Genomic DNA, 27,903 nt, shown 5'->3' with positions numbered 1-27,903 from the left:
TAGCAACCAAACAGGTTGAAGAAGAGGGAGGAGTGAATAGCAAGCTGCACCGACGCTGTTTTTCACCCATGGATGAAAATAAGGAAACCTGTAGTAGTTGGATTTTTATGGCAGATTTATTGTGACACATTTAAGTGTAAAGATCTAGTTGCGAGCTTCTTAAGGCTATTTTTGAATCTTGGAAACTGCAAAAAATAAAAAATAAACATTTTTTTATATTTAATTTCACTCTAAAAATATAATAAAAAAATTAAAATTAATTAAAAATTTATACATTTAATGACTTTAAATCCATTTTTTATTTTCCTTTACTTTTTCTCCTCTTATGCTCTTTTTTATTTTTTTTCTCGTATTTTCCCTCAATTTTTTTGGCAATCCAAACAGTCTTAAGTGTTAAAAACAACTACCAAATAATCAAGAAGAGCAGAAAGGATGCCAAAACTTTCACGTCCCTGCCATAATTTCAACAAGCATATAAGAATATAACTACATGCTCTGCTCATAGCAGAACCTCCAGAAAGGGTTCAACAAAACAAACAATAAAGATAAAAAGATCAAAGCAGATGATCTTATATACTCTTTTAACATTTTTCTTTTTTCAGTCCAGGACTTTACCTATATGCTAGTGTGAGTATATCATCTTAAATATGTGTTCATTTTCTCTTGGAGATAAGAATGTGTACCATAAACAATTCCCAGTTTGGAGGTCTTCATATAGATCAGGTTACAGTAATGCAAGAAGTTCAGGGAAAAAAGGCCTTTCCCTCAATTAATAAGAGGCCTCCATACGTTTGACTGCTCTTCAGGTTTTTCGCTCCCGCTGAATCTCGAGTAATCCTCTGGGACAGGCAAGTTCAGCTCTGAACAAATGAATTGAATTATTTTTCCAGTCACACCCCCGAGCGACATCTTGTTCAGGGTCACAGCAATAGCAAACTTGTTATTTATGTCACAGTAGCCTGTAGATCCACCCATCCCTGAGTGTCCAAAGCCTAACAAAGTCCCATCCTTCGAGCTACAACTCTTGAACCCTAGACCAAATTTCCCACTTGGGAAACCATAATTCTCGTATTCGCCTACACCCAAGAATGCATCATGGATTCTGGGGTTGCTAAAAATCTTAGTGTCACTCTTTGGAGAGTCATCACCATTTTCAGTGCTGCCAATTCTATGCCCATTGTTGCTAACGGTACTCTCACTACTACTACCACTATCATGGGGAAACCTACCGTGATTATCACACCTAGCCTTTCTATTGTAACAACTATCCTTGGAACTTCTACTACCATCATCTGTGTTTTGTTCGTGAATATTGGTTTTGTTTGAAGCAGCAGCTACGTCCTTACTTTTGCCACCTTTCTGCTTCTTGGAGGTTTTCTGGGAAGGGAATGATGGAATGTGGGGGTGGCTGCCAAGTGGCGGCTTGGACGAAGTGGAATGTGGTGGTGGCAGAATGCCACCGTCAGCTAGGGTTGCATAGTAGCGAGCCAGTGCACGGGCTGAGCAATGTCCATTAGCAGAAGGTATGATGGAACGACGGATATTGAGTGTGTTGAATAGAGCAGGAAGAACGGTCACAAGCTCAGAGATGTTGCTCGTGAAACTTACGGGTAGGTCAGGACGATTGCTGTACACTGACAACTTGCGCACATCATCAGTATCCACTGTGAGAGTTGCAAGTCGAGATTCCACACCTGAAGAGGAGAAAAGAAAGCTATGATGATGATGACAGTAATTGTAAAATGAAGGGCAATAAAAAGGTTACTAATATATCAACCAAATTGAGGAAAGAATACAATCGTGTGTGCATGCTCGTGGATATTCCATCCATACATGAATGTAAGTGAGGAAATTAACAAGATGTAGTTTAAATCGTGCCTGGAGGAATTCCAACATATAGCTCGCCTTCAATCTGGAGGGGGCGAATAAATGCTTCTTCTAGTATCTCCTGGAATTTCTTCCCAGAAGCATGCTGTTATCCAAAGAAATTATTAGAACAGTTGAAAATAGGCTAAGAGAAATAGGGGAAGAACATCAAACATGGTATGAATAATATAAAATGAATCGTGTACTTATTCCCATTAATCTAACCACCATAACCATTTAAAACAAGCAAGAAAACAAAACTATAGTTCAAGATTTTAATGACACTTAATTTCAACTAAGAGTGGGATTTGGTAACATATATATATATATATATATATATATATATATATATATTTGAGTTACCATTTTTTCTTAAAGGGACACTTTCTATACAGATAAATAGATGGGGGGAGGACTTGAACCTAAGGCTTCCAATTAAATACATTTCTGATACCATATTGAGTTACTATTTTTCCTAAAATTTCAAGCTATGAGGATTTGAACCCACATTGTACATCATACTCTTCACATATGCTAAACTCCAATCCTATGGTTTTGAACTTCAGGATATTGGCCAGACTAAAAGTAATCAAAGAAAACCTATGAGGGACACTTAAAGAACTAAATGCCCTAAAAATTGATAAAAAAGTTAAAAAATAAATTCCCATATAATCACAAGATTCTGATAATGAAGCAATAATACCTCAATAATTCCACCACACAGCCAGCCAAAAGATAAATAATGATATAACTGCTCATGACCAGGTTCAGTCTCAGGGACTGACATAGCAATGCGATTTAAACATTCATCCCACTCGCACATCAACAAAGGATTTTCTCTTGAAATATCACCCAAGGCGTTTTGCAAACCAGATGTATGTGTAAGCACATGATGGACCTAAGAAGGAGAGCCAAACAAAAAAGAATAGATAAAACAAAGAACAGGACTAAGAATTGCAGTCTTCAGATGGTAATGAAAAAAATTCATCAGGACTTAGATGAAAAAATGTTGCACCTTTATTAGCTCCTTTTTATTTGATCCAAATTCTGGCCAAATATTTGCAATACTCTCCCCAAGCTTCAGTTTCCTGATGGATAAAACACTCAAAGCAATTACTTTCAGCTTCAGTGATGAAAAATTAAAATTCCATCTGTGTAAGATCATAAGTTCTTTACTGTCTTTGTTGATCTTGCATGAGACTCCACCAGGAAAACGAAAGTAATATTGAGCAAGAAAAAAAAATTTGAAGTGATGAAGAAAAAAAACATTTCCACAAGAGAATACAAAGGATAAGTAATTAGGACTAATTAAAAACAATGATCCATGTCCATGCAACTCTTGCTTTCCTTTATTGTTACTGCCCTTATTTTCCTTCAGGTTGGAGCTTTTGGCTTAGTTTCTTCTCCTTTTGGCTCAAATTCTGAATTCAATCAGAAACCATTCGCTTTCTTTAAATAATGTTTTAAAGATAGAAGTTGTAATAGATGTGAGTACCAAATCTCTCACTCACATACTTTCTACATATATTCTTAAGACACAGAACTTTTTTTACCAAAAGAAAAAAAAAAAAGTGGCACAATATGTGAATAAATTAGCATGCAAATTACAGAGGGTAAAAACATGTTCAAACACCAGGTATGCTACCACGACAAGCAAAGTGCTTTTGGATTAGCATTCAATAAAGTAATATGTTATTATAAGTGGCATAAATTAAAACAAATTGAAGAATCCAAGTGATAGGGTTAAGTATGAAAATGTCTCATAAGTAAAACAGCAAAAGGAATTATATATTTCATAAAATAGAATTAACCTCCACAAAGAAACTTTCTTAAGGTCCAAAAGGGCATGGGGAGAACAATCGATTCAATCAATTAAAATCTCCGAATAAGTTAAACTCCAGCAATATCAATATTAGTTTTTATCATAAAAGTTCTTTGATGCGTACAAAGATGATGCCCATCCACACCACCCATGTAATCAAGCTATTTGTAGGTAGGCCACAGCAATATAAAAGTAAGAGATTAAGCAATTGCCATGTTGGCCATGTACAAGAACATGGCCATGTGCCATGTTGGTGGCAGGATGGAGGTGGAAAGGAACGCAATTGCACTGAATGGATTCAAGAACATGCAACATTAATAGTCATAATCACAATTACATACCCTTTGTCAACCAGCCAATGTATCATTCCTGCTGTAATACCCTTTGTTACGGAGAAAACAGGAAATAGGCTATCAGGTTGAACTGGACGAGGATCATATCTTCCAAGCACTCCAGCAGCAGTATCAATAATAACCTCCCCATCTTTGTAGGCACATACCTTAAGGCACCATCAGTGAAGAAGTTATCAAGTCAACAGAAAGTTTGAGCCAATTGCTTGCTTTTGAATGTAAAAAATGCAACACAAATTAAACTTAGCAGACAAAACAGTTTCTTTACAATCTAACCAAAAATAAATAAATGTAATAAATCACGAATCACAAATGTGAAGCAACTAATTTGCCAAAGGTTATGGAATTGAATTCCTAAAGCACATAGCTGTTTCAATTTACAGTGTCATCTATCAAGGACATTTGTTCTGTATCAAACAAACAAAACGGATACGAGATTCTAAGAATATCTCCACAGAGAATATTCTCATCTTTGCACCCAGCTAGTAGCATTTGATGTATCCCTTTCCACTTACCAGAAAGGTAGGAAATGGTGATCCCTATAAATTTTTAAAAACTTGGAGATTAGATTTGACCACCCACTCATTAGAAACAGCTACTTCAAAATTAAACTTGATAATTTCAAGAAGACCATTGGTGAAAAATCGTCTAACCCCTAAACTCACCTCAATTCAACTCAAGAGGCCTTGCCCAACTATTTGGAGTCTGCTATACAATCAAATTTTATGGCACTTCTAGGGCTTTTACAGGTAAGTCTCCAATCCTGAAGACCTATCACACTCACATCAAAATGAAGATTCCAACATTGCTTCTAGTCTAAAGGAGTAGGTGATATTAACCTTGTTTGAACAATACATGCCAGTTAGCTATAATAAACAATGGATTATCATCCAAAGTTCCTTTATGCTCCATTTGATTACTGGAAAGATAAACAAAAACAAATGAAACTTACATCATATTCTAGGATAATTGAGAATTTAGTGAACATGATCCTTTAGGTTTTCTTGTAGGATTGAATTACACCTGGCAAAAGGACCAAGATAGTATATTTTTAGCCTGTTAATTTAAGTGAACTAATAATATGATGATTTTCATCCATTCACTTGAAATTTTGTCACAAACTTGAATATGTGAAAATGCACTCTTTTATCATGGAATTATTAGGTTCTTAAAGAATTATTACATTTTGGATGTTGCTAGTCTGCAGAATATAAAATATGAAGAATCCCACTCTACTGTGCTGGTGCCATGCAGTGCATTGGTGGCATTTTGAATCATTAAGTTCTATCTCATTTTACTCTAACAAATATGGAATATCTGGCCAAGGGAAAGTACTTGTTGCTTTTATTAGTAATTATCTTCTACATCTCCTTCTTTGTTCTTCCACTATCTTAGTAGAATGACAGCATTACATTTATTTCTTGTGCCTTTACATTCAAATCCACCAACATAACCATAGATGTCAAACCAGTCATTTAATATTTTTAAGGGCAACAGGAAATCATCAGACAAGGCAAATACACCCATGGAAATGAAAACTAACAGCTATAGAAATGGAATATGGAGAATGTATATTAGAGAAAAACCAATCAAGCTTTGAAAAATGTTACACAATCAGAAGATAAACAATGCAGGTTACCAAGCTATCATGTATATAGTTGTATAGTGGGATGCACCTGAATTCCCAGTATTTTATCATCATTCCCCAGCTCAACTAGGAGGCGCCTTAGCTTTGTCTCTACATCCGAATGGACAGGTGTATCATATATCCATTGTGAATTCACTGCTGGTCCCTTGTTAATGTATCTAACACAAAAAAAAAAATCCACAATTCAATGAGAAATGAAGGGCAAACAAAATAAACTACGACATAATACAGTTGAGGACATACTTACCCTTGTAGAACAGATTCAGCAAATGGTCTCATGATATCTAAATAGCTGATGCGAACATCCATTATGGTTGAAAGCCCTGAATCCATATCAATGAAAGAAAAAAAAAAAAAAACTATTAAATTAAATAGGCACAATAATTTGTTAGAATATCATTTTCCCCAAAAGCATAAACTTGAAGGAACTAGGCTAACATTATGCAACTTTAACATCACAGCCTATGTGTGGCTTCCCCTGATACATGAGTTCAATAGATAGCAAATAAACAATCAAAGATGTTCAAACCCAAGACTTCCAAGAGCCAAAACTCCAATACCATGTTAAATCATCAGTTTCCCAAACTCTTAAGCTTTTGGGAAATGAGTCGACAATGTATATCAAGTTGAGTAATATTCAACGACATTTGAAATAAAGAGGTTAGTGAGGATGTGCCAACTACAAACCTCTAAGAAGATTAAGAACCCGTGCGAATATCACAATATCCCCTGGAAATGCATCCACCTAGAAAACAAGTTTGTAGTTTCTTGGATATGGATGAAAATAAGCAATAAGTGTATTAAAACAACATAACCTAGAAGGGGATGATATAAGAACTTACGGGATTAAAGCGTTTAACTTCTTTTTTATTGAGTTTCATCTTTTCCTGTATGACTTTCATGTTCTTCGTTCGTTGCTTAGACAAAGATCTCATGTTTTCCTTATTAGAACAAAAGAATTAGTACAAGATAGGATTTTCAGTAATTGAATAGGCAACTGGCGAAGCAAGTAGGATATGCTTACAAGAGCTTCACTAGCTGGTGTTGAAGAACGGAAAAATACAGTTGCTACTTCCATCGCCTGATCTGGCAGGTCAAGGCGCAACCTAAGTCCCATTTCTGATAAGGCAGACAAAAGAGCCACATGATCCCCCTGTAACAATAAGCAGTGAAAATTCTTTCATCATTCACAAAGAACGATTTGAAGCAAACTTCAAACCAAAAATGATAGCAGCAAGCCATTGGTTTGGCAATGTACAACTAGAATTGAAGAATTATTAAGGATAAGTACTTACTTTATTATCATAAAGAAAATCAAACAATACACAAGAACCTCCAATTTTAGTCAGGGTACATCATTGCACATAATTAGGGTCATGAATCTTAAGAATAAAGTCAATTATCCCTCATTATAGTTACTTGTGCTCATCATCCATTTGGATCACTCAGTATTGTTTCTTTAAGTAAGTTCTATAAAGTAGTCAAACCAGTGGTAGAACATAAATGAAATGGTAACCCATTCTAACATTTTAAATATAGAAGACAAGAATGTAAAAAAAATGTGGCACAATGGAGAAGAATTGAAGATAAAGAACTAGAAAATGGCCGATCCTTGTAAAGAGTGACCATATACAGATGATAAATGCATGCAACATATAAATCCTAGCAATTTACATTCAACCATTAAAATTTTATCTTCCAATCATCTAGAACTCTAGCTTGGTATTATATTTACCAAAAAATCACAAAAAGGACCATACTAACCTCTGCAGATGCCAGAAACAATTTCGCTAGTGCTTGTTTCATAGAGCTTGATAGTGACTTTGTAAGCCCAAAGTCAAGCAAAACTGGACGATGTGGAGGTTCCTTGCTGACAAGAAAATTTCCTGCAGAGAATCATGTGGGAAAGCATTTATTCAATTAATTTTTTAGCAGTCATAACTAAAAGGTAGAATGGATGAATAGCCCATCAGGTAGCAAATTTACAATCAGAAATAACTCTATGACTGTAGTTACAATTCAACCAGAAACACAAAACAATGAAAGAGATTGAGGACCAAGCAGTGGAGGAGAGAAAGAATGAGTACCAGGGTGGGGGTCACCATTAAAAAATCCATCAACGTAAATCTGGTGGGCATATGCACGAGTTATTTCTTCAACAAGCTTTTGTTTGTCAATACCAAAAGCTTTCAGTGATTCACAGTCATTCAAACGAACCCCATCCATATACTCTAAAATGAGGACTTTTTCAGTTGACTGCCATTACAAATGACAAGACAGAGAGTAAGTTATGTGAAAAGGGAATGGCAACCTCCATGGTAATTAAGAATGGAACCAATCAGATAAAATATAATGATCAATCATAAATTTCTTGAGCTGGGAAAAGAAATGCACTCTTTTACCCACTTTGAGAAGTACAAACTAAATTTTGGCCAGATATTGAGGATTAAATTAGTCTATTTTGAGCTTCAATGATGCTAAAGTCCAGTTTATGATCTTCTTTTCTTTTTTTTTTCCATTCAAGCAGAGCTTCAGATGTTACATACTATATGATTTCTTTGTCATTCATTCAAACAAAGATGTAGACAGATGAAATTTTTTAATTTTAGAACCTGTTTTAGAAGTCTTATATGCTTGCATATTGTTCTAAGTTGGTTTTAAGTTAGGATTTTTTTTTTCTTCTTTTTTGGTCCATATGCCTATACCAGACCTTCAGTTACTAGCAACATTAGGAGCAACAAAAGATGAATTTTTTTTCTTGGGAAAATCATAGTGGTTTTTACCACTCAATGTCATCATGCTTCTTGTAAGGATCCATGTCTACATAGTCTTCCTTTTCTACATTAATCATCAATCCTCCATTTCCTTAAACGTTTTTCTGGAGCTTTTGTTATCAACTATGCCAACCAGCAAACAAGCTCTGAACATTCTCAAATGGCTGAACCCTAAAAAATTTCACACTCCTAAGCAACTGTACTCCTGAGTCTAAACTGAGATTAAGCAACTAGCTTTGAGTAGGATATACCTGAATAATTTCTGGAATCAACACATCCACTTGATTGCCAGGCATGACATCATTCTTGTTTTTGCAGCCTAGATTTCTGGAGACTTTTCTAGTGTTTTCTACAGGCACAGAGACAAGTGATGATATCAAGCTATAAAAGCATAGTGTAGTGAAAATCTAAAATAAATTTGCTAAACCACTGAAAGTAATAGAAAACAATCACTTGTTTCCCAATCACAAGACCATAAAAAAGCACTGAAATAAATATTCCATGAGACCAGAGCATACCAGCTTCATGATCAAAATCAAGTTCTTTAGGTGCTTCTCTGCACCATTCATCAATCATAGGGTTGAAGTCATATTGTGGTTCTGCCCATGCTATCCAGTCAGCTATTGACTTTGCATTCTTTAAGTCCTGCAACCAATAGTAAGCCCAACAACCATATAATTTTTTTTTTGATAGGATGCCCAACAACCATATAATGACAACAGATATTACTTCCTATCACAATCATCTTAAAATCCAAAAGCATGCAAAACCTCCAATATGACTGTCTTGATGCCCTCATGTTGAACTTTAACAACCACATCTTCCCCACTTCTCAGAGTTGCACGATGAACTTGAGCTATCTGCATGGAAGAATAGCAAGAGATAAGAATACCCCAGAATATCCTTAGTTTGACTATACTCACTATACCATGAAAGAAAATCCCAAATGGTGATGATGATGATGATAGCAAATATTTTAAATTGTGGAGATATTACTAATTGATACTGGATCATACTGACGCTGTCGCCAGAGGAGCATCAACAAAACTCGAGAATAGATCATCCATGGATTTCCCTAACTCCTTCTCTATAGTCCGACATACCTGTACAAATGAAACTAAAGCTAAATCATATGTCTATAAATGCTATAGTTGCATGTGTTTCTACACACATACATATATGCACTTCCACATCTGCACACAAAAAAAGGATGAGCAAATGAACTTTTAAATGCCAAAAACAACCAAATTCTATACATCTCAGCATCAGACTGTCAGAGGGCCTCCATAAAAAAACAAAAAGAAAAAGAAAAATCACAAATTTTTTTATTTTTTTTCATCTCTCATGTTCACAAAGCTGATAGAAGTAACCTCTTTCAAAGGCCGAGGAGGAAGAGAATCTTGTAACTGCTTGAGAAGGGATATATAGGCCTCAGGAAGCACATCTGCACGTGTAGATAAGTACTGTCCGAGTTTTACCCACAAACCTTCCAACTCTACTATCAAATTAAGCACACGTTTAGCATTGCGTTCATGAGCCCTTTCCCATAGAGCGGCTTTTTTAGATTTGCTACTCCATTTCTCTCTTTGCTGTAAAGCCTTCAGTAAAAAAGGAACAGGACTTAATGTGATTTCACACTTATATGAAGTGAAAAAAACATTCTAAAACCATGCATGTGCATGCACAGATGTATACCTTATAATCCAGGTAGATTATAAAAGCTACTGTGAATACTTTCACACGCCGTCTGTAGATGTTTCCCCATCCCATCAGAGGTAGTTAGTTGATGAAAGGAGGCAACCGACAATTACTCTCACAGACCTTCCTGTAACAATATGAGTAGAACAAATGATTTCATTTCCATGAAAAACTGTAAACATATTTGAATCATCCCCTCTACAGTTTTCAAAGTACCCACATTTTTTCACACAAATTCACTACAAATGATCAATTGCAGGAACATTTTCCATAATCAATTCCAATCAAATTCTCTTCAATTTCAACACATAGACAACATTTCTCATTTACATCACTCAATGATGCCCTCAATGTCTTCCATTTCCAGTATCTGGTTCTCAAGAGACCAAAAAATTAACTTCTTAGAGCTACACAATTGTAATAATAATAATAATAATAATAAATGATAAATAATATTAATAATAATTATTATAAAAAAAAAACCTAGCATGATCGATTTTTCTACTATTTTCAAGCCCCAAACAAACGGCAGGGATTAAATTCAAGCAATAAAGTATAAAATTACGAACAAGTACTCCGATTCTGGGCCTTACAGAGTGAATAGTTAAACTAAAAGCAAAAATTAATGAAAATGAAAATCAAGCATATACCACCAATAACAATCCAAATATCAATTATGCCTACAATCTGTAACTCGATCATCATATTGATGTAATTACCAGAAAATCAGCACTATAATTAATAAAAATTAACTGCTAATTATAACAAATAAATAAACAAATCCATACAATTCCCCTCACCAAATCGAAGCAAAATCAGAATCACATTCATGAGGATTTCGAGATTAAGAACATACAAAATAAATAAATCAATCAATTATGAGGAAAATTCAAACAGAAAAAAACCTCACCGGATAACGCGAAATGACCACGTCGAGCGGCGAGAGCACACAGCAAAAAAAAGCGTCTAGAAACGGTGCCGTTTTGAAGTTGTTTACGTGGTTGGAATCTTTACTCGGCTTTTTGGGTTTGGGCCTTGTAGGCACCGTCAACTGCAAGTCAAACTCAGGCCTTTGTGACGTGGGGTACTTGTGACGTGGCAGGTTGTGAGTGGGGGTTACGCTCTGGTTGGTGACGGAAGGCGGGGTGAGATGTGATCTGAGCCGTTGATCGTTTGAATGGCGTGGCTTGAAGCTAGCCTCTTCCGATAGGCCTACGTTTGTAAGACTGACCAGTCTCCTAAGCACGTTGTCGGTCCAATCCGATGGCCCACTTCTTGGCCCATGGGCCCAACTGAGTTTTCTTGATACCGAAGTTTTTCCTTTGACGAATATTAAGGGCCAAAAAGGAATATGTGCCGTGTAACAATATCCTCAATAATTTTAAAAACAATTAAGATAATTTTCCTTTTAGCAAAAATTTAAACATTTTAATAAATGGAAATAAAGGAAAAAAAAAAAGAGAGGAATATGTGCCACGAATAAAAAATATTGAGTCATTCAATTTTTTTCTGGATTATATAATAATTATTGATTAATTGATAACATCTATATAGTAAAAAAGTTTATTAAATATAAAAGTAATATATTTTCATCTCCCACAAAATAGATACAAAATTGATAAGTGAGATTCACGAGAAGGGGTTAGGGTTAGCTTGACTTTTAGTTTAGTAGGAGACAAGGTGGGCGGGGTAGGTTGGTTGCAACCGCCCCTAAGTAGCATTTATATCTAGAAGGGAAGAAAAAGTCATAAAAAGAAATTCATATACATAATCAAATAATTGATTAAAGTACCCGATAAAATTTAAATTATTGAATGAAAATAAAAACACCTAAGATTAAAATACAAAGTTAGGAGGCTTCGAATATAAAGCAATGAAACCTTATTAGGTATGTAACATTTTGTAATTAGTGGACGTTTTTCAATATTGCAACAAAAAGTACGATACATTACATTTATATAATGACTTTTTTTTTAAAATCAACCTATCTTTTGAAAATATAATTTCTATTTTTTATTATTTTTTAAATATAATATTAGGGTTTAAAAGTTTATCTAAATTTTAGATAGAAATTAATCAATTATCTTTATTTTATATTTTCTTTTATTATAATACTAATTTGTTTTATTTCATGAATGATTCCTTTCTCCATTGTGAATGAATTCTTAGAACTACCCTCAAAAGCTCGACCATCAAAAAAAAAAATTAAACCTCATTTTACATCCTAATTAATTATGCATTGGGTTTATTAAGGTTGATGATGTCTTATTTTGTACAATCATTTTTAAATCAAATATGTCAAGAATTCTACACTATTTTATAAATTCATACAATGTAGATGACAAGATAATTGATGGCATAAATATAGTTGCACTTATCGAATCGGTTACAATATAAACAAAATTACAAAATGGAGAGAGTTTAGGTATAATTTAACTACTATCATGAGAACAATTGACCATCAATTGCCATCATCTTAGAGTAATTTCACGGTCCATATTGACTTGCAAGTTGCAACTTATAATGTCTTCTTTCATGCATCCATAAGATTAGAGTTTCATCAAGCACAACAACATGTGACATAGGTAGAAGATAGGATTGACACAAAGGTATGACGTAGATGAAATAGATAACTAGAGTTATTGTAATATGTTTTGAGTCTAATTGATTTCGCAAATTGTGGAAGGGATAACATGATACTCAACTTGGGGTTAAGGCCAAGATAGACAATATAAGCAATTGTTGAGGTTTTATCATTTGGATTTCTAGTGGGGTTAGTATTAACAAATGCACATAGTGATAGGGAAGATGACCAATAAATATAAAGTCATGATGTATTGTAGTATTTTGGTTATTGCCTAGTGAGCAACATAATACTCCCTTAGTTACTATCTAGTGAATAAGAGGCAATTTGTTGACAACAAATGATATATTTGGGCGTTTCGATGAGAGATATTACATGGATTTAATAACATTTTTATATAGAGTGACATTTATTGGTCAGGTGCCATCATTGAGGTGGAAAGGCTCGATAGATAATGGAGTTGACACCTCTTTTGCTTCATATATGTTGGTTTTCTCAAGAAGGTCATGGATATACTTGTGTTGAGAGATAAAAAACCATGTTTGATTGGGAAAGCTTAATTCCAAGAAAATAACTTAATAAATCCAAGTCTTCAAAGAAAATTGAGTGGTTAATGATGAAATGAATTTATTTAAAACTCTTGTGCAACTTCCAATAATGACAAGGTCATCCACATACACTAAGATGTACATAGTGACAACTTCTTGACAATAAATAAACAATGAGATGGTAGATTAGGAGTTAATAAATCCACATAAAAGTAAGAAGCTTTTTAGTGTTCCATACCCAAGAAGCTTGGGGAAAGCCATAGATGGTTTGTTTTAATTGGCACACATGAGTTGAATATTGAGAGTCCAAAAAGCCTTGCAATGTGCTTTAAAGGAAGGCATTGTTTATGTCCAATTGTCTTAAGAGTCAACCATGAGTCACTACCAATATGAGAACCAAATGAATTGTTATTGGTTTTACAATAAGATTAAAAGTAGCATGGAATGGAAACTTTCAACCACTAATCTTACTTTGTAGTATTCAATAGAGGCATCCAAATATCTATTAACTATGAAAATCTAGTTACACTTCACAACATTTTCTAAAAAAATGAGCAAAAACTAAGTTCCAAGTGCAATTGTTAATGAGTGCGTTAAATCATCTGTTGATGGCATTACACTATTGGGGATGTTTAAGTGTTTAGATGATAGTAACGGTTTCAATGGTTTCAGGTGGTGGTGGCAAGGTTGTGTTGTTTCGACTTAATGATATTATTTCTAGATTGGGTAAGCATGTGGTAGTAGTAGGTGCAAGGGTTATGGAGTAGAAATGATATTTTGTTAGAGAGGATTTATTAGAGAAGTAGTGGAGGCATCACTTGTTGACAACATAGCAAGTCATGTGTATGAGGATAATCATCATTTGGTGGAGTGGCTTAGGTCGATGAGGTGTTAATGGAAAGCATATTAAAGTACAAAGGTTGATCAACTAAGGCCAACTTATCAAAGATATTATTGACTCATGACAAATGACACTAAGGTCTCTTAAATGGAAATTTGGTTTCCATAAAGACCACATGTCTTAAGATGAATAATTTTTCAATGTTGGGTCATAGCAATGACAAGCATTATGAGTTATGGGGTAGGCTAAGAGGGTGTAAGGACAAGCTAGTGTTTCTAGTTTATGAGTGGTGTATGGACAAAGGTAGGGATAACATAGGCAACCAAAGATATGCAATTTAAAATAATAAGAGAAAGTGAAAAAAGCTTATCATAGGGGAATTATAACTAAGGATTGATATAGGTAGCAATAAATTAGATAAATAGCCATTTGGAAGGTAATTGACCAAAAAATGAAAGAGAAGAGATGATTCAATGATGTAGTGATGATGTTGTTTTACCGTTCCTATATTTTGAGGTATATGAGATGGGAAAACTAGATGTTCGATGTCAAGTTTTTGAAGAGAGGAGTGAAAGCTTTAATATTCACCATCACTGTCTAAATAAATTGTGACTATGTTGGTTTTAAGGTAGTTTTTCACTATAACTTTGAATTTGAGTTTGAGAGGATGTAACCATAAGTATTTAGTGTAATGGTCAACTAAATATAACATAGTAACAATGCTTGTCAAAGGATGTGATAGGAAAAGGCCCGAAGCATCGGATAAATTAGGTTAAGGGAACAATGACTTGTGAGAGAGTTAATACCAAATGAAACAATGTTTTGTGAGACATGAACTCATTAGAGAAACGTGGGGCTCTAATACCATAAAACTTTGAAGGAAACTTATCTTATTTTTTATATTATCATTGATTCATTATCTTTTACATAGCATACATTTGAAGAATAAAAAGAGTTTGTTACAAAGATAATAGATGCTATAAACAATTTTAGTTGCTATCATCTTCGAACAATTTTAGTGATAGACAGTTCACTTACAAGTGAGGGAGTCTTCCTTTTAGATATTATTTAATTTTAACTTATTGACCTCCACAACTTGTGCTCGTTAGTCTTTGTCTATCAGAGTGTTGTGATTTTTTATTTATTAAAAATTGACTGATACAACGGATATCATTCTTATAAATAGTTTCCACCTTATATCAATTAACTCTTATGACTTTGAAGTATATCTATATACACGAGATGAGGTACTATTACAAATGTCGTTGTTATTAGTCTTAGGAATTCCCAATCAATGTAGGATATCACGTCACACTATAGACCTATGAAGGTCCAATTGGTTATCTTATATTTTGGGCCTTAATTGTAGACCCAAATCCAAATAATTAAAGAAAATGATTGACAAAAGAGGTATCACCGTCTCAATGAATGACCGCACAACCTTTTACCAAGCAAAAACAGCAGGAAATCACAAAGCAAACAAAATATGCTTTGAGAAAGAGCAACATCAAGGGACAAGCCCCTTCCTTTCCATCAAGGATGCCTGTCAATAAGGGTCAACACCACCTTTATTGTTCCCTTAAGCCAGCTATTCTCCATCCCGTTTCAATAAAATGTCCTTTGCATGTTACCCTACTCCCATGATTTAGCCTTCTAGTCCTTTACTATTAAAGATAACGATTATAATCCTTTATTATTAAAGATAACGATTATAAACTTTTTTATAATGTTTCATATTTTAAAATTTTAATATACATAGTATATGTTCCTTCTAATTTGATTTTTTTTACTCGATATGGGTAATTCAAACATGCGACCGTACCTTGACACTCAATTCCGGTAAGATCCAATAAAAAATTGCACCAGTGCATACCTTCTTTGCACCGTTAATGGTAAAGGTAGGACCCAAAAGTTTACCTGGTGCCGACATTCCCATGCCCAAATTGAGTGAAGCTTTTTGATTGAAATGGGAAATTTGGCACGCTTTGGCGGTGCTTTAGCTGTCTGGCCTTTGGCCGCCAGGTACAGTCACTTGCTACTTTTGGAATTTCATGCCCCATCAACTGGTTCCTCCCCCTTTTTTTTCTCTTTCTCTCTCTCTCTCTCTCTCTCTCTCTCTCTCTCTCTCTATATATATATATATATATATATATATATATATATCAAAATCCAGAGGCCTTGCATACCCACCAAGTATTCTGCATTCTTCTTGAGTGTATCGCATTGGGCTCCCTTCAGTGCCTTGCATTAAGATGTAGGGAGTAGAATGCAGCCAAGGATGACTTGCCGGAGATGGGGCATTCCTCGTTAATCCGGCAAGTTGTCCTTGGCTACATTGGGCTCTCTTCTTCTCATGTAAGGCCCTGCAATGGCAAAAGCCAGTATGTCTCGAAAAGCGAGAGTACTAGAGCGCAGGAGTCAGGGACACAGGGATAAGCATTAAGCACTCTCTGGCAATGCATTTCCCAATAAGCCATAAGCCCAGATTGCCAGCCTGCTTCAGCTGCAACTCTCTTTAATACCCTGAAGCAACCTCAGATGCCATGGGAGCAAGACCCGAATGGTTAGTTCCTCTTGTCACGACCCATGCCAGACGAGTGGTGTCTTATCGGGCTGGGAAAGAGCAGAATGATGAAAAACAAGCCATCCGTGGACGAATCCTCCTGGCAGGAAACCACCATTTCAGACACAATAATGGAGAAAAAGCAGAAGCAGCGTGGGGATTATGAAATCTACTGTCTCTGGACGATGGAAAATTATGTGATATGAATGATTGGAATTGGATGTATGGGTTCTGGGTAAGTTCTGTGAAGGTGCTGTAGAGCCCAATTCTTTTTGTTGCTTTCCTTATTGGATATGGTAATTGTAACTCATATGATTCACTCCATTATTGATTGATTTTAATGGGGAGAGATCTATGATGAAGATGAAGATGCAGAGCACAGCCGAATGCCCCATACCCCCTGCCTGCGATTGCGGTTTTCCTCATCAATTTTTTTTTTAATACTAATTTGCTAATATTTGAAAATAAGTCATTTTGAGAAACAAATCCTCCTCCAATAAGAATGAAAATATAGGCAAATTACCTTATTAAAAAAATAATTAATTTTAATGGAATTATTTTTTTCATTCATTTACTCATTCTCATGTTGTCCCAATGTTATTTGTTCTAAATATAGGCTTTTAACAAAATTCAATTAGTGGATATTATTTATTTGTGTTTCGTAAAAACTATCAAAATATTTTCAAGTCGAAAAGAGATTTAATTTTAAGTTATATTTGATTCTTGAAAAATGTTTAGAAAAATGTTAAGAAAAGTGATTTTATTATATTTAATTATTTTATAGAAAATAAAAAAATTAAATATAATTAAAATTAGGTGGTGTTTGTTTTTTTACGGTTGATTTTTTTGTTTTTATTATTAAGCTAAAAGTAACATGATAATAAATTTATTTAAGTTATATTGGTTGTTGAATAAAAAAAGTTAAAATATTTTATTTTTTCTTATAGAGTTAAAAATAAATATTAATTAAAATATGTGAAATGAATTTAAAGTAATAAATAAAAATAATTTATTGATTTTAAATATTTTTAAAAATTTTCTTTCCATTTACAATTTTTCTTTATTTTTATTTACATTTTTTAAATTTTCCGATAACTAAACATAGTTTCAATGAAATTTTGGAGAGAGTTAAAATTATCTTTATCATTTTATAAAATGTTTTATTTTCAAAAAAAATAATTATCCTTAAATTGAATGGTTATCATCATATTTGAATTATTTTAATAATTTTTTAATATATATGGATAAAATTTGTAAAGATGGTCTTATATAATTTAATATAATCTAATGTGATATTTTTTTTTTAAAAAAAAAAACAAACTCGTACTATTACACAATATATATATATATATATTAATATAAAAACAAGTTAATGAAAGATTTTCATATCAATTTAATATTATATCAGATAAAAAGAGATGATATTAAGTTACAAATAAATAAGATGATGATAAAAAATAATATGATAAATATAAAAATAATGAAATTAAAGTAAAAATTAATGAATTAATGGTGGAAGATAATTTTATTGGTCTATCATAATAATACGAAAAAAGTAATTACAGGTCGTATTAATTAATTTTTATAAATTATAAATTTAATAAATTAAGGGTTATTTGATTAAAAGGAAAATTGGAAATCCAAATTTGAAAATCTAATTTTTTATTTTTTTTTATTTACAATGTTGACAAAAATGTCATTATTTTTTATTATAAAAATAACTATTTTTTAAAATTATATGCAAATGCTTGAAATTATTAAGAGTATTTATATCAAAAATAAAAATTTAAATTCATAATAATTGATATTATTTCATCTTTTTAGCCAATTTAATTTATAAATTAAATTAATAAATAAATTCGAAAAATCATTTGTTTTTTTAATAGAAATAGCCGACTGTGACCTAGTTTAGTTGCACCGATATTTGATTTGGCAGGTGAGACATTGAGAGCCTCACCCTCCACCATCCACCGGATTCAATTCAATGCTATAGATCTCACCAAACCGCCACGGGTCGGTACCCGCCAGAGCATCAAAACCCTTCCAACACCGCCACGTGTCGGTATCTGCAAACCGACCCAAAGGGGGGGCAAAAGGAGAAAAATCTCTCAAAGGCGCTTTGATATTTTCCTCTGTGTTTTTTTCTCTCGTGTGTGCGCTTTTCCATGGGGGCCTCAAAGCTAGCGACTTTGTTCATCTTTTTTGCCCTAATTTTCTGTAAAATTAGGGCGGATGCTTCAATCGATGAAGTTGATCAGCCGCAGGGAGTCGTCTTATCGGAATCTTCTGAATCGGAGGCGTTGAAGATCGAATTGGCACTTCTCCAGGAGAAGATCCAAACGCTTGGTATTCTTATCCTCTACTTCTTATTCTTCTTTGCTGAGAGGAAGTTCCGATTTTGGATCTTTGCTGTCCGTTTGGTTGCTGAGAAAATGAAATTCTGAGAAAAATTGTTGTACCAGGTCCAGTTCGATAACGAAAAATCTAAGATTTTTAAAAATTAAAAATCTTATATTTTTCCTGTTCATTTTCTTGGCATCCAATCGGAGGTTTAAGACTTATTTATTTATTTGTTTATTATAAAAAAGGGAGCTTTGAAAAGTAAAGCCTCAACTCAACTCAACTGAGTTTTAAGATTGAGAATTTTGTTTTGCTTCGTTGATCATATCTATATATTTGGTCGATTCTCCTTTGATGCAAGGAGATAGCGATAATGAGTTTATAGTATGGGAGTGTTCTTGATGTTGCGAGTGGAGCTTGTCGTTGACTTTGTTAGGTGTTTCGTTTTGTATTTATGTACTATTGAAGAAACCCACATTGATGAGAGAAGCAAAGAATTGAAAAGCAAGGATGAGATCATTGCACAGAAAGAGAAAATTGTTCAAGAGAAGTCAAATAGCATTACACAGTTGCAAAATGAAATAGTATCCCTACAGGTGAGCCACTTGGATTCTCACTGCGTGTTCAGTTTCTTTGTTGTTTTGTTATTTATTTATTGAGAAAAAGAAAAGACTTGAAGAGAAGTTAAGCATTGTTTTGCTTGATCTTGAATAGTTTGCTTCTAGCGTTTGATAGATTTCATCACTATATATCTGTTTGGAGCGTGTTTTCCTTTGTAGAGTAAGGAGTTGTATGGATAAGGCATTATAGGGGTCATTTTTTCTCATTTTTTCATGCTTAACAATCAAAATGAGATCTTTATATCTTTAATACGATTTTTCTTTTCTTGTACCATTCTTAGAAAAAAGGGACATCAGATGCTGAGGAGCAGTTGGGAAAGGCTTATGCGAGGGCTAGTGAACTAGAGAAGCAGGTGGGTTATGGATTAACAAGATATTTACTTTGGGAAAACTGTTGCATCTTGTTAATGTTAAATTTTTTCCGCAGGTTGACAAGCTTAAAAAAGAAATAGAGACTCAACAAAAGGAGAAAGCTGCCTTGGAATCCCGAGCAAATGAAGCTGAGAGGAAGACACGTGAATTGAACTCAAAAGTAGAGAGTGTAAGTTCCTCTTTTGGTCTGACTTCTGGAAAGGGTTTATATGTTCTTATGCCATATGTCCAAATAAAGTAATGTTAAAATTTTTTTCTTTTTTGTTTTTACCTGTTTGATGTGGTTTTGTTTATGGTGACAAGATAAAAAGTTCAATGCGTTCTGTGTCTGAGGTCTTCACTTCCCTAGAGCTGTGCTTTCATGTTCCAAAATGCACATAAGAAAAAAAAAATATAGAAAACCCAACTATCATTGATATTAATTTGGCTTGAACAATTGATGAATCTTCTTCTCCAGGGTGGTGACGGAGGGAGATCAATTAAAAGTTTTTCCCTGTTTTCTTCTTCTCATTATGAATGAAATCTGGACTATTTATGTTAGATGTTTGTTATCAACTTGAATTTTGTTTAGATTGGTAGACTGCATTCTGCTAGTTTTGGTATGGTAATCTCTTTAACATATGTTCATTGGTCTGTTATGTTTCTATTATCAGCTTAAAAAGATCACTGATGAACAGAAAACGAGAATCCGTAAAACTGAACGTGCTCTTCAAGTAGCTGAGGTATACTTCTAGATGCTGCTAAGGCTTTTATGATGTTATATGCTCAGTGATGGTGCTTATGTGCAGTTTCATTCCCCTCTTACAGGAAGAAATGATGAAAGCAAAGTTTGATGCCAATTCAAAAACCAAAGAATTAATGGAGGTAACTAGTGCGATTGGTTTAGTTTGTCATGCTAGTAATATCTCTCTATGGTTATCTTCTTTGTGGGTTGCTAGGGAATTTCAGGACAGGTTTCCATTTGACTAATTGGGTCTTCTATGCTTCTTTGGGGTTGGAACCACTTCCTTTTCTTCTTTGTGCTTTTTGAAAGAAGCAGAAATAGTATATTTGAAAATAGAGCAAATGTATTGGGAAGGATGAAGAATCCTTCAAAAAGTACCATAGAAAGAAAGAAGTACAATGCTAGAGGAACTACATATGAGACAACACATGCAACAACCAACCTGTTCTCAAGGGTGATGCTGGCTGAACTTCAGTTGGCCTATTGTTGTAAAAATGTATGCCACAATGCCCTAGAGTTTGGAGAAAGCATCTCACAAGGGTTCAAATCTTTATTCCGGTCCATCATTTATGGTGTCAATGGTGGCTTCTGAACCCAGAATGTTTTGGATGGAAGCCCGGAGTTGAATCATATGATTTACTTTTTCAGATTGTGGTTTGTGAGTGATGCATTCTTGTAGCTGTAGATTGCAATTGGTGCATCAATGCATCATTGTGTATTCATGATATTATTTTATTTTTAAATTTGTTCTGTTTGTGTGTGTGTATTTTTTTTTTTGAGTTTTGTTGGAAGGCTTACACAGTTGGTTTAATGCAATTTCAGGTTCATGGTGCATGGCTTCCACCTTGGTTTGCAAATCATTTAATTAGTTGTCAGGTAAATCTGTAAGGTATAATGGTATTTGCAATCCAAAGCCCCTTCTCAAAATCTCTGATTATTTTGACTTGCAGTCCTTCATGGAGGTGCACTGGAACAAGCATGGGAAACCCGCTCTGGATACATTGACTCAAAAGGTAGTATTTTGGGTTGCTATGCGATTAATTTAGCATGTCTTACATGTGGTGGTCTGGTATCTTGCAACAATTGGTAGCATTGTCAGTATCATTCTCTTTTGCAATTCATTAACCATCTAGCTTCATGATTCAAATTTTGTTCCAGGCGCTGGAGAAAAAGGCCCAAGCTCAAAAATGGTCTGAACCCCATGTGGAGACGTTTAAAACTGTAAGCTATCTTTATACATTCTCAAATTTTGTGCTCTATAGCTGGGGGTTAATATGATTGTTTCATCATATATGATTTTGCTGTAGTGAGTGGTTTATCTCTTCTGGATTATCACAATACTTCCAAGCCTTAGTTCCTGGCAACAGGATCATAGATAATCATAATCTTTGTGGCTGAACTGCACTCTTCACTTCCATGTGAGCAAGATGATCCAAATGCTATTTGAAAAGAGAAGTGGTTTAGAATTGGATTATTTACTATGAGAAAAATGTTCTGTTTGGAGTGTCAGTCATTAAGAAATAGTTGATTCTCCAAGTATCTAATTTTATTAAATGGTATATTTTGATTTATTTGTCATGCCATGTGTAGAAATGGATTCCAGCTATAAAGGATCAGTGGTTGGAGATAACAACTTATCTTGAACCGCATGTGCAATTGCTCTGCACGAAAACTGTCGAGGCTTATGAGGCATCTAAAAATGCAATAACTCCTCATGTCATCAAAGTGCAAGAATTTGGCGATCCTTACTTTCAGGTAAATCTTTTATTATACTGTCTTGTTTGTTTGCTCTGTTGACGTGCAGTCTAAAGGAAACTTTCATGTGATGACAGGTAGCCAAGAAGGTCAGCAAGCCATATATTGATCAAGTTGCGGCTGTGACAAAACCACATGTTGATAATGTGAAAGTTGCCTTAAAACCCTATACAAAGAAAGTAGTTCGTGGATATGGCAAGTTCCTTAAGTCTGCAACTACTTACCATCAGAAGGTACCAATATTTACCATCCTGTCCTTTCTACATTGTAATACATACAATTTTTGTTTTCAACCAAATTTTATGGTCAATTCCTCTTTACAAGAGTTGGGAACCTTTTTTTGGTTAGAACACCACTTTTCCTCCCCTCTTTTTATCTTTTGGGAGGGTTTGGGGAGTAAATGAACAATTAAGCTTCTTAATTGTCTTTTTAATGCTGCACTGAAGGCATAATGATGAATTGATGGTTCCTCTGGAAAGAAGGAAAGAAGTACTGAAATTGTCCCTACAGTTATCTTAATAACTGCCATATATCATTTATAGATTATGACGAAGTTAGGAAAGATCCATGTTATTGCATCTTGTCCATTTTGTATTTAGAATTTTATTATATTCCTTTGTGGCTTTTGTGTCCAAATAGTGATTAATAATTTGATATTAAATTCGAAAACCTTCCATCTTACTTGCATTTTCTTTGTCAATTGCATTCTTATTCTTTTCAATTTGACTAGCTAAGATCTGTGCATGCATGGGGTGAGGGAGTGAGGGGAAGAAAGGAGGGAAGAACCATGGCCACCAACTTAACGCAAAGGGAGCAAGAGCTCATTAGTATTAAGAAGGTTCAATGTTGTGAATTCCTAGTTGTGATTTGGTCTTATTAGGTTTCAAGTTCAGTTGTATGGATATAATGTTACCTGCTACCTTTTGGAAATCTGCCTTTTGGTTTCAATGTTAAGCATTGTAGTAAAAAAACTGACTAGTTTCTCAGTTTAGTCATGGCTTTGAAGTGGAAATCTGAAAAGATATGAAATACAATGATGGTCTTTTAGCCTGTCAAAAGAAGAGGGTTATGTCTTGGTATGGTTATATGTTGCTTATACAATCGTACTTTCTCCGATTCCAGTTGCTCAAACTATTTTTTTATATTTTGTCTAGGTCCAAGACACTGTGCAGGAGAAGTTGAAGAATCATGAGCTTACAAAACCTCTTGCAACTAAGGAGTTGGTGTGGTTTGCAGTATGTATCTATTGATCGTATTTTTCTTTGATCTTGATTTGTTTGTCATCAAATTTCTTTGCTTGCTAGAAATTTTCTGTGTGCTAACTGATCTGTTTTTTTAATTTATAGGCCTCTGCTTTGTTGGCCTTACCCATCATCTTTTTGTTTAGAATTTGTTCAGCCATATTCTGGTTAGTTCCTTAATCTATGATTCTCTAGCGATAGAGAAACCTCTGTTTGTTTGCATAGAAAGTGCTAGAATTGAAGAGTGTAGCAGTTTTATTTCCTTCCAAATTTTTCTCATGGTCTTTCCTATTAGAAATCATAATTTTTTTTTTCCTTCTGCAGCAAGAAGGCAAAGAAACCCATTCGAAATGGTCATACAAACCACCATCCACGTCGCAAGCCAAAACGAGGGCACCCAGACAAGTAGAGTAGCGTGTGTTAGTCCGGTGGTGTTCATTTGGAATATGTTCACGGTATGCTTTGTTGCCATTTGAGGTAGCAGCATTCATGGTGTTCAATTACTAGGTAGAAAATTGAGATTTTTGCACGACCCTTTATTTTAACATTCCTATGGGATTGACATTTCTTGCAGATGGGGGTTTGGGTGGGCTCTCAGCTGGTGATTTTTGGGACATTTTAAGTTCAGTCTTTGCCAAAGAACTCTTTGACGTTTTTTTTTTTAAGCTCTTAACCTTTTTGTGAAAAGAGAAAAAAAAAAAAAATTAAAAAACCTCTCACCACACATGTTAGATATTTTACAGAGCTGGCAGTTCGTGTATCATGGAGGTGTGTTATTCTTGTTGTTAGTTGTGTATTTTTTTCTCATCCAAATTCTTCTAAATTAGAGCTTTGCATTTGTTTGTTCATTAGAATATTATTTGCTCTCATCGGGTAATGAACTTAGTTTGAATTTGAATTACTTTATTCTGTTGGATCTGTATCTCATATATTATGGATTTTAGGGAAAATTGAAGAGGGTAGTGTGGTAAGTGGAAAGGCCGTAAAATAATTTTTAAGGATCTAAAACGAGATTATTATTATTATTTTATAAAAAAAGCTATTGTATTTTATATAGAAGTTTTTATTATTTTCTGATTTTAAAAATAAAATACAAAAATTGAATCTGAGCTTTTAGCTTATTTTTATTAGGGGTGGTGAAGCTTGTGCAAAGTTTAAGCATCTTACTAAATAAGTTAATCTAAATACAGACATGATTAATAATGGGGTTAAAAGCAAGAAATTTTGTGTGTTATTTAACTATTATATAGGTGATATTTTGGTGAACACTAGAAAATGTGGTTTCAGTACGTGACATATGGTATTGGGTTTGAATCATGTTATTGATGATGTCTTAAATTTATTTAGTGTTGGTTGCGGGACTTTGAATTCTCATAGGGAGTTAAGGGTTTGATCAGGTTAAAATTAAAAATAAAAGAAAGAAAATTATATAGGGGACATCTTGTTTCTAGGCTCTCATTAGCTTTAGTTAAGTCTTGTGTAATATAATTGGTGTTTCAATAAAATATGTTGATAATTTAATTAATTAATTAATTTAAAAGCATATTTTAAATGAATAAAATGTGGGTTAAATAATTTAAAGTTATAATCAGAATGATTAATATGATCATTAAAATAGTCTATTCATGTTATGTGGTTGATTTAAAAACCATATATTTACTAAATAGGTAATACAAGTTGATTTGAATTTGATATAAACACGATAATATTAAATCTATATCCGTGAAAAGCATGTTGGGTTCGATTTGGTAAATTATGTCAAATTTTATCATCCCTATTTTACATGTTCTAGCTTATTTGAATTAGGATGGTTAGAATGGATTCTTTTTTTCTTTTTTTGTTGGCGGACGTCCTCTCCAATGTAAGTAGGTTCAAAATGACCCGGTCCTGGCGGACTTGGGATTAAGTTAAGATGGGTCACAAGGAGCCGATCCGACCAGACGAGTGAGATGCCCCGTTCATTCAGGAACTACTGCAGTCAAGCGCAGCGTGCCTTACAGTGCCCAGGTCTTGGTCCTCTACGATCTAAAATTAGCAGGTTTTGGTGGAGGTTAGTATTGGGCTAACATGCCCACCAGATGAAGAAAGAAACAAAAATACATGTCATTTTGATTTAGCATCGTCCCATGGCCTACGCTAAGCCTCCACATCCAAAGCACCTCCCAATATGGTTAGGGACATGCCTCTGTTGTAAGAAAGCTTCATTTTTATCAACGGCACATCCATAATCCTACATAAAGTCATTGATGAAAATATTAGTAATTACAGATATATTATTACTTTGATATTGTGGATGTATTGGATATTTCGAAAATATATCGATGGATATTTTGGAAAAAAAATATCAATAAACTTAAAATTGATCAAAACTTATAGAAATATAATAAATATAATAAACATTTTATATTTTTTTTGTTTAATAATTTAATTATAATGTCTAATTTTAAAATATATTTAATATTAAAATTATGATTAATTTAATTTAATTGTGTTAAATGATATAAAATAAATGATGATATATGTATAATTTTTTTTTTATATATTTTTTATATTTAATTAATATATAAATGATATAAAAAAAGTTAAGAAAATTATCACTGTAATTTTTATATTTTTAATGGTCAATTAAATTAATTTTAAAAATGAAATAATTAGAATTAACTTGTTTATTAAAATATTTTGTTTTTATCACTATCTTAGTATATATTCTTTTAGTGCACATCAAATACTAAAAGTCAAGGTAGCCCATTGGTGATGGTGAGCAAATCTCTTTTTGTTTGATCAATCAACAGCCCAGTCTTGCACCTGCATAATGTTTTTTCATTGATTTTTTTGCCAATGTCACCAAAATATCGATGATAAATTATAGAAATATCGGCGATATTTTGAGGTCTGAAGTGATTTTCTTAAAAATCGTCGATTTATCGATTCCAACCGATATTTCGATGATTTTTATTAATATTTCTTTCTATTTTTTGTATTTTGTATTTCCCCTCGTTGAAACACATACAATTTTTTTTTGGAATTTTTACCCATGCCTAAAGTTCAATCAATGATAATAAAGAAACAAGTAACACAAATTTTTTGATCTAGGATATAGAAGAAAAATCATTAATGAAGTCTCCTATAAACTTTGTAAATAAAAAAGCTATCAAATGATCATAAATTAATTTATAAAATACGTAAAGAATTCACAAAATTTTGTCCGATCTAAATATACATGCTCCTAATAGTTTTATACCAATCAAAGCTTATGATTATTTTCAATTCCTCAGCGCTATATCAAGGTTAGTGCGACGCATCTTATCTTTCCATGGAAAGAACTTTGAAAGAATATTCTTAAAAGATCTGAAAGTTAACGTGTTAGGATAGAGTAGTAACAATTAATCCTTTGCCTTTTTTTAAGAAAAGTAAATTTTTATATCAAAACCGTAGATGGATATTCAAATGGTCCAAGGAAAATATTTTTTTTAAAAAAAAAGCTTTTAAAAAAGTTGACATTCAAAAGTCCTCCAAGAACCTTTGAACATTGTATAGAATTTTGAATCTCTATAATAATAGTTTTTATATAAGATACAAAAACTTCTATACACTTACTTTGAAAAAAATAATAATTTTAAAATCGCTTTAAAAATTAAGAATTTTTTTTTTTTGGCTTCCTCATATTTAAATTTTTTAAAGTTATAGGGTCTTTTATATATATATATATATATAATGTTCTATTTGTATATAAAAATTTGAGAAAAAAGTATATTTTTATTAATGTTTTTAGAATTTGATTGATCATCGAATTGAAAAAGTTATCGATTCACAATTCACTGGTCGAACCGATGGTCCATAAATATATATTTTTATATATTATTAAAATTTAAAAAAATAATAAATTCAATCTAAATTTTAATAATATCTATTGAGTTTTTTTATAATGTTTTTTATCGGTAAATATCAATAACTTAATATTTTCACCCAATATTTTTAATAAATTAAAATTTTAATGTGCAATAAATAAAATAAAAATAAAAATTTTAAATATTAAACCTATCATTACAATTATAATCAACAAAAAATTAAGAAATTAAATATTAAGAATTTAAATATAAAACATAAAAATTAAATTTTAAAAAACAAAAATGGAAGGAAGGCAAGGCACAGGGGCA

At 33.2% G+C, this 27,903-nt stretch overlaps 2 protein-coding genes and 1 non-coding gene across 4 annotated transcripts; 2 read left to right on the top strand and 1 right to left on the bottom strand.

Annotated features, from left to right (window-relative positions):
* Window positions 1-431: 431 nt before the first annotated feature.
* On the bottom strand, window positions 432-11,199 carry LOC100242392 (uncharacterized). Of its 2 annotated transcripts, none has more exons than XM_002283007.4 (19): window positions 11,069-11,199; window positions 10,156-10,285; window positions 9,831-10,058; window positions 9,477-9,563; window positions 9,231-9,320; window positions 8,979-9,105; window positions 8,712-8,809; window positions 7,774-7,942; window positions 7,451-7,572; window positions 6,711-6,839; window positions 6,529-6,627; window positions 6,374-6,431; window positions 5,934-6,009; window positions 5,715-5,844; window positions 4,030-4,187; window positions 2,882-2,954; window positions 2,570-2,764; window positions 1,879-1,972; window positions 432-1,694 (listed from the first exon to the last, which is right to left on the bottom strand). In XM_002283007.4, the coding sequence occupies exons 2-19, from the start codon at window positions 10,228-10,230 to the stop codon at window positions 766-768; spliced, it is 2,937 nt and encodes a 978-aa protein (XP_002283043.1). In that variant the 5' UTR covers window positions 10,231-10,285; window positions 11,069-11,199; the 3' UTR covers window positions 432-765. The 2 variants fall into 2 exon arrangements, with proteins under 2 accessions (XP_002283043.1, XP_010648444.1); XM_010650142.3 differs by lacking the exon at window positions 11,069-11,199 and adding an exon at window positions 10,959-11,060.
* A 5,189-nt stretch (window positions 11,200-16,388) lies between these two features.
* On the top strand, window positions 16,389-16,478 carry MIR169C (microRNA MIR169c). Its single transcript, NR_127769.1, has one exon. It is a non-coding gene; the product is annotated as a microRNA MIR169c (primary transcript).
* A 2,152-nt stretch (window positions 16,479-18,630) lies between these two features.
* LOC100254151 (uncharacterized) lies at window positions 18,631-24,647 on the top strand. Its single transcript, XM_010650141.3, has 15 exons — window positions 18,631-19,040; window positions 19,503-19,630; window positions 19,936-20,007; window positions 20,082-20,195; window positions 20,680-20,748; window positions 20,834-20,890; window positions 21,573-21,626; window positions 21,701-21,763; window positions 21,909-21,971; window positions 22,341-22,505; window positions 22,583-22,738; window positions 23,660-23,740; window positions 23,852-23,913; window positions 24,071-24,201; window positions 24,321-24,647. The coding sequence occupies exons 1-14, from the start codon at window positions 18,860-18,862 to the stop codon at window positions 24,153-24,155; spliced, it is 1,350 nt and encodes a 449-aa protein (XP_010648443.1). The 5' UTR covers window positions 18,631-18,859; the 3' UTR covers window positions 24,156-24,201; window positions 24,321-24,647.
* Window positions 24,648-27,903: the final 3,256 nt, after the last annotated feature.

The sequence above is a fragment of the Vitis vinifera genome, chromosome 4 (genome assembly GCF_030704535.1).
Source record: "Vitis vinifera cultivar Pinot Noir 40024 chromosome 4, ASM3070453v1".
Taxonomy (NCBI): domain Eukaryota; kingdom Viridiplantae; phylum Streptophyta; class Magnoliopsida; order Vitales; family Vitaceae; genus Vitis; species Vitis vinifera.
The sequence above is the reverse complement of the archived record's forward strand: the minus strand, read 5'-3'. Positions and strand labels throughout refer to the sequence as shown.